General features: G+C 38.0%; 1 protein-coding gene across 2 annotated transcripts; it reads right to left on the minus strand.

Annotated features, from left to right (window-relative positions):
- Positions 1-57: 57 nt before the first annotated feature.
- On the minus strand, positions 58-11,133 carry LOC130186192 (alanine--glyoxylate aminotransferase 2, mitochondrial-like). Of its 2 annotated transcripts, none has more exons than XM_056403024.1 (14): positions 11,046-11,133; positions 9,541-9,629; positions 9,233-9,423; positions 8,991-9,114; positions 8,795-8,889; positions 8,329-8,422; positions 7,858-7,951; positions 5,324-5,424; positions 4,993-5,085; positions 4,113-4,245; positions 3,169-3,257; positions 2,864-3,013; positions 1,190-1,288; positions 58-405 (listed from the first exon to the last, which is right to left on the minus strand). In XM_056403024.1, exons 2-14 carry the CDS (start codon positions 9,574-9,576, stop codon positions 304-306), a joined length of 1,401 nt encoding a protein of 466 aa, XP_056258999.1. In that variant the 5' UTR covers positions 9,577-9,629; positions 11,046-11,133; the 3' UTR covers positions 58-303. The 2 variants fall into 2 exon arrangements, with proteins under 2 accessions (XP_056258999.1, XP_056258998.1); XM_056403023.1 differs by lacking the exon at positions 11,046-11,133 and adding an exon at positions 10,889-11,039.
- Between the last annotated feature and the right edge of the window lie 165 nt (positions 11,134-11,298).

Raw genomic sequence — 11,298 nt, forward strand, 5'->3', positions numbered from 1 at the left:
TCCATACCACAAATAGCTATTACTATAGAAAAAATAATTGCAGGAGACAGTTGTTCCTCAAGCTCACAGATTCATTATTATTATATTCATCAAGAAAGCATGATTCAGTAGATCCAAAAAAGGCAACATGAACTTCAAGTGAGTTGTTAGAAATGCACTGTACAATATCTTTTCTTCATTAATGAGTTAATAAATTAGTCTCTGTAATTACAACATGATTAAATAGTTTAAAAAGTTCCCTTTTACAATGGCTATGCAAAGGTAATAACATAAGTACTCTTAATCAAAAGGTCAAAATGACTTTCATCTTCTTTCCATGTAGCTGTGGATGGCCTTGTTAAAAACTGCCAGGAAGAAATCTGCATCTTCCATTGTGATGCACATGGGGGGTTTAATACGGAAGGTCTGAAATGGTGAGAAAAACAGAAAATAAAAGGGGCGATCATGGCGTACCAGAGATACTGATTACTGATCAAGTGCCATGTACTTCAGTCTGGAACATATGATTCACAGTACAAATAGATAAAGATGGTAAAGGCAAAGTAATTTAAAAAAAAAACAACCAGTGATTATAATTTGGAGTGATTGAAGTGAGGCTTTTTTGTGAAAACTGAAGCTCATGTCAGGTGTCTGAACTAGTCTTAATTCCAGGTACTGCAATTTAGAAAAAAAAACCATATTGCTATCAATAACATAATGAAAATTGCTGCTATAATTACAGCTGAAATTACAGAACATGCTCTCAACGCAAGACTGAGGTGATGATGAATCTTTAAATCTGAGAAACCTAAATTTAAAAGAGGAACCCAAAGAAACAGTTTTATATACAATTTTTTTGATTTTCATGTTCTGAAGATTTCCTCTTTTTCATTTAACAAGATAATGAGTAAATATTTGTGGCGATGCATTCTAACTGTAGCAGTTGATGTGTCTTTTCCTAGGAGTAATAATTACGATGCAGCTACAACTTGAAATACCTACAGTCATTTGTGTGTATTATCATACATTTATTATCAGAGTGAATCAAGCCTGTATCACTACAAAAAACAACGGACATGGATCTTTATTGATAAAGGGTGAAAAAGCTGTATTTGAAATGCTGTGCTTGTTTATTTATTTATTTATTTTTTTGTATTATTTATTTTGTCTTCAGCAAAACAAGAAGCTTACTGATGTAGGTGTGTGTTACCTGTCCGTATACTCCTCCTTTCCCTATCAGGACTCCCATGTCCTTGATGTTCTCAAAGATCTCATTCATTGCCTCTGGAGGCAGCAGGTCTCTGCTGGCCTGGGGATGATAGAGAAAAGGTGAAATGATGAATGAAGAAGGATGTGTTACAGTTACCACAGTAATTTAAGTAAATAGCTACACCAAGGAGCCAAAACATTATGACCACTCACAGATGATGCAAATAATCTTGAATATCTCATAACAACGGCACATGTCATGGTCTGTGATACATTAACATTAAGTGAATGGTCGGTTCTCATGGTCAACATGTTGGATGCAGGAGAAATGGGCAGGTATAAAGACCTGAGCAACTTCGACAAGGGCCAAATTGTTAAGGCCAGACGATGGACGGATTTTACAGTGGTGAGTTCCTGCCGATAGTGGTCTAGGGAGGGACAAACCACGAACTGGCAACCTGGTGTTGGGGGATGTGCTGGAACTAGTCTGATCTGTGGCATCTTCACCTTGAAACTTAAAGGACATAAATGATCTGCTGGTAACATCTTGGCAGGAGATACCACAGGGCTACTTCCAATATCCTGCCAATCTGCCTTGGCAGGTCAGAAATGTTTTGGCTAATAGGTGTATATGAATGCTGTCCAACAGCTTGTGTCCAATAATTATTGTGACACAAGCACCTAACCTCTAATTGCTGACTGGCTTGAGAGGCTATACATTTGCATACTGGTAAGGATAACTTGTGTATAAGATTTCCAATATTAATAAGACACATATCTACAATTTTCAGGCTAATTACAACTGTTGGGTAAAAAGCAGGCAGTTCAAACACGGCAGTAGGGATAATACATTTCTAGTCATGTCCAACCAGTTACTAACTTTTTTGTTTTGTTAAATTTAGATTTTTGAGATTGTATAAATTGTTAGGTCAATCTGAAAGTTATTTTAGAGCCTGTAGTTTGTGTTAGGTTTACTTCCTTTCAGTGAGTCTTTGAGAAATTGCCCTGTTTTTCCTAAATATCATACATTTTGTATTTCTTCTGCTTGCTACATTTTCTGACGGTGACTCCTGATACATGCAGGACGTCTAGCAGAGAATACTCCAGTGTTTTCAGGCTAAAATAGAACCAATTATGACGTTAAAGAGTCCAGAATCCTGCTACCTAAAATGCTGGCACAACTGTCACAGACACTGAAAAACTATGCAATGTAGCAAAGTTTGCCTCACAAATCATGTGATATCTAAAACTCAGGAAAACTGGATTAGCAAAGAGGAACAATGGTCAAAATAACATCCTTAGCAACGCTGATACAGCAAGATATTTGCTAAACAGTACTGCAGTCGCCTCAAAAATAACATTTCACAAAATTTGCATTTACTTCCAGGAAACTGTGATCAGAAGGTTCTGTACTGTCTCTTCCCTTTACTGACTCTTTTCAAATACAATTTCTGCCAGTATTAATAGAATAGAAAAGAAGCATCATTACTCCAGTCAGTAGCACATGCAGTGCAGCTGAGATTGTTCTGTTCACAATTAGAGATGGTCACTGCTGCTCAGGCTAATGGTTAACTGGAGCGCCGCTGAACCATGCCCCTCGGGAGAAACAGCACAGACACACGTTGTACAAGCATGTGAGGAAAGGTGAGTGTCACGGCTGTTACAAAGACAATACCTTGTCTTTGACCATCTCCACACCGATCTGCAGGCCTTTTCCACGAACATCACCGATAATGTCATACTTGTCTCTGAGTTTGGCCAGCTCTGTCATCAGATAGGTGCCCACATCAAGACTGATCTGCTGCGTACCGTCCTCTTTGATAGTCTGTCAAGTAAAAGAGTTTGTTATGTTTTAGCTATAATTCAGTGTGCTTCCCTAATTATGGAGTTTTCCATTGCAGTTGCCTCAATAATAAGCAGAAATGAATTGGATTGTGCTGATGAACAGGACTGATGTAGAAAGAGAAGATGAATTCTTACATCGAGCACTGAAGAAGCAACTGCACAAGCCACAGGATTTCCACCAAAGGTGTTGAAGTGAACCCCCTTGGCAAATGAGGCGGCAATTTCTGAAAGGAACAACATTTACCACCAGAAATAGATATACTTCTTTCAAGGGGGTTTCAAAGGCTTTATAGCAATTAACACATAAGGTTGGCTCTGACGTAGAAAAGATGCTGGAGAGCAACAGCAGCGAGCAATAGAGGTGAGGGTCAAGAGAGCGCATCCTGTCAGCATTGTGGTATTCTCTTTATTATTATACATTTTTAAAAGTACAATTCTAACAGGTCTCCAGTATTGATGCACACCTTCTGGCTATAAGTAGTCATCAATGTAACTAACATGCCCTCTCCATCCTCCCACCTCAGCAGAAAGCCTAGCTCCCTTGAGGGTGAAGTTTTGAGTCATAGACAGAGAATCTATAATTTAGTTCCCAAGTGATCAACCCTATAATTACTCTGTTGCAGTTCAATGTATAAAATGCAGATAAGATTGTGATGAATCACCTAAAACTAATGATTGAGGTGCTGAATGTGTAACTGTTACATTTTATTATATTTTTTAAAATGAAGCATCATTTCGGGTCTGGGCTAACACTGTGATTTGCTTAAAATAGTTAAAATATAGTTTGTTTGTTTTTTTAAATAAGAAGCTGCTACAGTAAATCATTCTTCATTATTCATAAATCTGCCCAGCTGTATACCAATTGTTGTTGTTTTGAGCTTGTTAATCGGTGTGGGCTCCAAATCTCAACTCACAAAGTAAAAGCTCAATGATTCATCACTACACGGGAAACCAAACTGAGGCTGTTCATCTCTTCCCATGCATCTTGTCAGTTTACACTACCAGTACACTATACACACTATAACTATTTAATCTTTAGAAGCAGAAGCAGATTTTTATGCCTCACAGTATTATCCCACCTGGTGTTGTAACAACAGCTCCCATTGGGAATCCATTACCGATGCCTTTTGCCATTGTAACCATATCGGGAATGACATCATGACCTTGGAAACCCCAGAAGTGGCTTCCTGTTCGCCCAAATCCAGTCTGCACCTGTCAGTCGCAGAGTAGACGATGAAATTTAGTTACATTTATGTATAGAAGTGCTTAACAGATGGAAACATACTTTAAGCCACCGAGGCAGTCATTTAGTACTTAACCTTTGAAAGCAATTCAATAGTGTTTGCTTTATATGGCTTTCTCTTGGGCATAACTTAGCAACTTTGTCATGGAACTGTAAGCTCAAATATGTAGAAATCCTTATCTTTCAAGATAAGTCATCCTGTCAAGATAAGTAATAACCCAACTCAACTAAATCATTGACTTGTTGTCCCATGAGCAATAAGTGTTTTGCTTTTCTTAAAGTTGCAGTGATCAATATTTTTATATTAACAATAGTTCAAATGATTGAAAAAAATGCAGAGAATTATCATCTTTGATGTTTAAGCATCTTCCAGCTCATTGTTTTTTTTGTTTTTTTTTGTTGGTGATAATATGTCAATGTTGTGTTTATAGCTCCAACATGTAGAAAAGACGATAGGGAGCCATAGCAACAAGCAATAGAGGTGACTGTCACAGGTTACCAGTATTGTTGTGTTAATGGGATAAGTCCCAGAAAGCCCTCTAATGACCACCTTGTATTATCTATAATCGGATGCTACAATACCCTTGTGTGATAGGTATTCATAAATGCAAATTTTCATATTGTTCATATAAATACAGGCTCCAGTTTTTTTTAAAAATGTATGTAGCATTTCTTCTGTAGAGTTTAAGTTGTAAATAGAAAATTATGTATCTAACCTCATCAGCAATGCAGAGTCCTCCTCTCTCTCTCACAAGCTGATAAGCCTCCTTGAGGTAGTTCTTAGGGTACTGCACAGCTCCTCCAACTCCCTGTATAAACCAAACACATTCACAGTCCATAGTCCCAAGCACTTGGAGAAAACAATAAATATTGATGGTTTGATTACAGAGCGTCCTGTCCTGACATTATAATTTACAGTATCTATGACATACAGTAAATAATTATAATATTCAATGTGGCAACAGCTCAGCAATAGACATGGCTCTGAGCAACATTCACAATTTTAAGACTACGTTTCTTGAAATGCTCCACAACAGAATATGGTACCTGAATGGGCTCCCCAAAGAAAGCAGCAATTCGACTCGGGACACTAGTAGCAAATGTCTCTTTGAGCTGTCCGATGTATTGTTCATTTGCCATGCAACGACCTTAGGGATACACAAAGACAAGTCCTTTATATCAAACTACTACAGACATCAACATGTGTATGCTGTTCAGGTCAATAGAGGCAGCTTTCCTGCCACTATTGACCAGGTGAGCTTTCCTCCATTTTCTTTCAGCTGCCTGACAGATTCTCTTAATCTCATTAACACGGTTATTGTTTAACCACAGGGAGATTCTGTCAGTTGACCTCTTTTTAACCTTTAGTGGAGCAGCAGTATTTACTGTATTGTTAAAATTTTCAACCATGTCATTTAAAAAGCAGTCATAGCTGTGGCTCAAATTATCTCATAATAGTATAGAACTATGTTTCTGCCTCATCATCTATGAATCGCTTTTGAACCCAGAATCCCCTTTTGGGTTTTGTTAACATTAGGTCGGCATCTAAAACATTATCAATGTTTAACCCTGTTGTTATCACTAAGTCCAGGGTGTTATCATGCTGATGAGTGGCTTTATAAATGTTGAATGAGTTCAAAGCTGTCCGTTAAATTTACAAGCTCCATAGTTTTGGAGTCATTCTTTTTTATCAATAAAATATTCAGGTCTCCATTCAGTGTTGAATATCTGGGTAGCTGATAGAATGTAATGATGAGCCCTGATCAATCTGCTTTGCGCTCAACAGCAAGATATTCAAATTATGTGAATTCACCCAGCTCAATGCCATTACACACAAACTGTGTAGAGAAAATACTGTAATCCCTTCTCTTTTCCCGTTTTGTCTCACTGACTGATAAAATTAACAGTTTAGAGGAAAAGCCTCTATCAGTGTTGCTTCACCAGTAGTGCTGTTTAGCCAGGTCTTAACCAAAAACATACAATGTAAATTCTTTTCAATATTCAGATCATTAACCAAAAAGGAATTGTTAGCCAATGATCTAACAATAAAAAGAGCTAATTTTAGCTGTTGGGAGACTGGTTGAAGCTGAACATTGACACATTTTACAGAGACAGGTACCAGATGGTCTGTGATTACTATGATATGTTTGAGCATGCCACCGGCTGTTTCAGAGTAATAGTTTATCAATTTAAGTGACCTTCAGTGTGGCAGCTTTAACTAACTCCTTTATTGTTGAGAGTGGTAGAGCAGACGGTCAGGTGAGAGGGGAAAGAGATATAAGCTGTCTGCCTGTGTGTGCTCTCCTTCATGCTTATCCACACATTCATTATTTGGGTATGGCATCCCAAGAGCATGACACAGAATGGCACAGAGTGATCTGGATCCAGTGATGTTTGGATGAACCCTGTCAGGTTGAAAGCGGTCTTTCCTGAAAATAGTGAAATTGTCAATATACCATGGGTAAGGCATGTCGAGGTCAGTCATGCATTAAGGCCAAGGACCTAAAAGATATGATTCCTTCCCCCAGGGTCAGTTTCTCCAGCAGCAGGAAAAGGTTTTTTTCCAGAATCTCAGAGCAAGTTTTCCTTCACAGAATTTAAAAAGACCCAGTGCAGATAATAGTCCTCCTATTACTTGGATGTGTAGAGAGGATAACTAGCAACAGCTTTGTCATATGCAGCACCAGTAAGTACCGTCATAAGGGAAGGCTGTTTTGGGAGCATCCACAGCTAATTCAGTGGTGTTAGGACACATCCAGGGAAGTGTGTCAGCCAAGTCCGTGATGGGAGGAAGTAGCTGCTACAGAGTCAATTAATTGCTCATTCTCATGTATTTGATACAGCATTTGGATATGATGCAAAACTAGTCGCAATATGACATCCTAAACACTTGAGAACATAATTAGTTTAAAAAGAAATTTGATTCTTTTCATGTGCTCTCAAATGTTTTTATAATTATACTGTATTTTGTGAATTGAGATAAGTCTGTGATAAATATATAGATATTATTTTTTCCATATTGCCCACCACATTAATAACATTACTGTGTGTTAAATTATTATTAAATATATTATTATATTATAAAAGACACAGCAGCAGGGTTGTTATTGACTGATATTGATATATTGCAGCATAACAGCTGTTTGCTTTGCTTAAACAGATATTTAGATATGCTTACATACTGACCATTTTCAGGTAAACTTTCTAACTGACAGGCACATTATATGGCTAAAATTCCTGAAAATGGTAAAAGGTTAAAGTTAAAAAAGGTAAATGATCAACAGAAGGAGACTTTGAGCTAAGAGTTACACTGACCTGTTTTACCCTCACGACTTTTGGGCATATTTTATAGAATAAAAAGAATATATTTTGGTTATTGCAGCTCCTGTAAAAACAGCAGATAACTTAAAACCTAAAATACACATTCCTTTAAGCAGTTATGGAGGTCCAAAATATAAAACTGGTCAAACACTTACACATAAACACATTTGGCTGAAGGGATTGAAATGCTTAAACTCACTGACAACTGTGGTATTTAACAGTGTGAGTGTGTTGAGCCATGTATAACAGTGTTTGTGTACCTTGGGCACAGCTACATTCTCTGATGGTCTGAACAGGAGAGTCTCTGCAGTGGCTTCCTCCCCACGGACCTCTGAACACATCAGGACACATGGTCTGTTTATTGGGCAGAGACGTAATCAGCTGGGTCAACCTGGCAGCAACAGTCACTCATAATTAACACAGCACAAATAAATGATAATGACATTTATTCAGCTGTAAATTTCAGATTAATCTATGTATTCAAATCAGAAATGTTTACAGCACTAAGTTTACTTAATTGAATTAGTTTTTAGTTTTTGTCTGTCTGTGTGTGTTCATTCTTTCTGCTTCTACGTGCAGGTATACACTCATTGTCTTCAGTGAAATGTTTATCATATGTTAGTTTATATGGCTCTTATGTATTCACCTTCACTAAAAACAAAATCATAATGTGCATTGTATGCTTTTCTGATAATATTGCTACAATATGTAATATATTAATGTATACATACATTAGTGCAGCCTAAACCATTGGCGATGGGATATTTATATGCTGCATTGGAAGTAAGACCCATGGTCTGTGGGCTGCCACCGTGGTATGATCCTCTGGAAGACAAAAATCATTTCAAAGACTGATATTCACAAATTCAAATTCACTGTTTACTCATACTTTGTGCTTCTCCTGCCTGTGCCATATAAAACTGTCTATTTTTGTCATGCTGGATCTAGAATTAATGGGTGGAAGGGAAAAACGGATAAAAAATGATTAACAGGCTGAGAAAAAAATTTAAAAACTGCCTTTGAATTTTAGTCTTTAGCCTAAAAAAGTCATTTAAATCTTATGTAATGAGAGGAATTACAATCAAATTTTACATTTTCATATGTACATATGTACATATTTCTTATGTATAAAAATACATAATTACAAAGCACACTAGGATGTCTCTCCCCACTGACGGTTTATAAAAAGACTTGTACCTGAAAGTGATGATATCAAAGTTGCCTGTGTGGAGTCGAGCCATCAACATAGCCAGGTCGTTGGCCTCTGAGCCGCTGTTGGTCAGATATACCACCTGGACAGGGAAACACAGAGCCGCAAACATTTCTATTTTAACCTACATATTGATTAAGGGTCCAGCCCTAAGGTGATCATAATAAAAATCCACCACAGTACCTTAAGAGGATCCGGTAAGTAGGAAGCTAGTTTCTCACAATACTCATGGAGAGGAGGATAGACGTAGATGTTAGTAGTATGCCACAGTCTCTTCATCTGCTGCTCTGCGGCTGCTGTTACTTTCCTGTACACACAGATATAAGACAACAGATGCAATTAACACCAAATGTCACTTGTAGTGCAAACTGTATATTAGAAACGCACTATTATTGTGTGCCACAGCAGAGATAAAAAGATCTTACGGGTGGCAATGACCGACACTGACAGTAGCTACGCCGGCAAATAGATCCAGATATCGCCTCCCATCCACATCCCACAGCCACTGCATGTATCCCTGGTGGATGAACACTGGTTTCTTATAGTAGGTAACCTTCATGGTCATAGGGTTGCAGTTCAGTTTGCGGATCTCCATCATCCGCTCTTTGGACATACCCTGGACAGCAAATACACAGAATAGCAGTTACAGTATACAATGTTTATCTTTTTGTTTTTATTAAGGCTGAGCTTGTCAAAGACCTAAAGACACTGCACTGGAGAATGCTGCTTTTACCTTGTATTCCTCTGGTTTGAAATTGCATGGGGGCATCTCTGGGATGTCTGTTGGAGGGTATCTGATGGCTGATTTCTGACATAACGCACCTGTGAAACAATTGAAGTTCAGATAGTGAGGTAAAAGAGACAGTCATTCTCTGAGGAACTGACTGTGTTACTTGCGTGAGATGATCGAAGTTCTACTATGACATTTGGAAATCATTTGTGAAAGCACCGCTAAGTGACATTTTACCCAAAAGGTCTTACAACCTTCACCTTTCTTTCTGTACCATTATTATCTACAGATACATTCACATTAGAAGTATACGTTTTAATTTGTTTTGATGCTTTTGTTGTTTTCTTGCAAGCAGGTAATTAGATTAAAAGCTGGCTGACACTCTAACCACATTAACTTCACCTTAGACCTCACATTGTGCAACACAGGATAAAATGCTGCCTGTTTACTCTTGGTGAGGGAATGCGAGGGACAGTGAACTCTGGTTTGGCCGGCATTCATATTAACATGGCAAAACTGCATACTGTATTTCATCCCTGGATGTGCTTAACCATTCCCTTTTGCTTTGCTGCTTGGATTTAACCAGTCCCATTTTAAATGAGGTTTCATACTATGACTTAAAGTCTTGTATTGCAATTACTATCTTTTTACTGCGCTGCAGTTTAATCTGATGTAGTCACTCCTACTTTAACCTCACCACCTTGTTTGAATCATGTTTTACATTGCAGTGGATGGTGCATTGCACAGATTTCTCCTGGCTACGCTCAGTTGCCAGTTTATTAGGTACACCTAACTAAAACTAATGCATTCTAATACAACAGCACTGCAGTAAATGCTATCTTCATGAATCATGTTTTTAACAAACTGTTTTAGAGAGGTGTTGCTTTAAGTATATGATAGTTTTGGAGGGTCTAGTTTTTGGTGCTGTTGGACTGTCTTGTTTTACTGAAAGATGTTTCTGTCATTTACCCTACACTCACTGATATAAAAGGAGAGGGCAAAACAACATAAACACCTGATAATAAGACGCGATATAATTCCACAACACCTCAGACAAAACAGGCATTAATTGTAGCTAAGTGTACCTAATAAACTGTCAACTGAGCGTAACGTTATGTTTAGCTAAACACGTTAACGTTAGATTTGTGGATTTATTCACGTTAATTTGGGCCACAATTGAGCAATATTACGTAACCACTTAAATCTTATAAACAACTTTGCCCTTTCTACATTACCATACAATCTTAAATAACATATACCTCCAGTACAGGTCGTTTAAGCTGCACCAGAATGTATCATAACCAAACAAACAAGCTCGATACTGATTTGGTTCGTCTCCATGGTAACTCACCACTTGCCAAGTGGAATTTGGCCAAACCGAGGAGAAAGGGCTGTCCTGTTAAAACTGCGCAACGGCCACTTACACAGGACACAACTTTATACATGTTGTGCAGATACAGAGGGCACACAGTTGTCCTACTTCCTCAGAATAGCGGCAGCAGACTTACTTCAAGCTTTTGTCGCTGTAAAAAGTTTGTAGAATGGGCGGTCAGCAAGCAGCCAATGACCCCAGATCAATCACCGAAGCGCCCCGTGCAACGTCACAGGATGCGTGCGCACACACATATATATAAACATATCTATTTGAGAAATTCACAGGTCCTACACATTACCCCTGTAAAACGAATACTTTTCAAATTCACTGACATAGATAATAAATGCACGCTTCTTAAGACTGTACCACAGATATTCATGCATTTG

Source organism: Seriola aureovittata, chromosome 18, assembly GCF_021018895.1.
Source record: "Seriola aureovittata isolate HTS-2021-v1 ecotype China chromosome 18, ASM2101889v1, whole genome shotgun sequence".
Classification (NCBI taxonomy): domain Eukaryota; kingdom Metazoa; phylum Chordata; class Actinopteri; order Carangiformes; family Carangidae; genus Seriola; species Seriola aureovittata.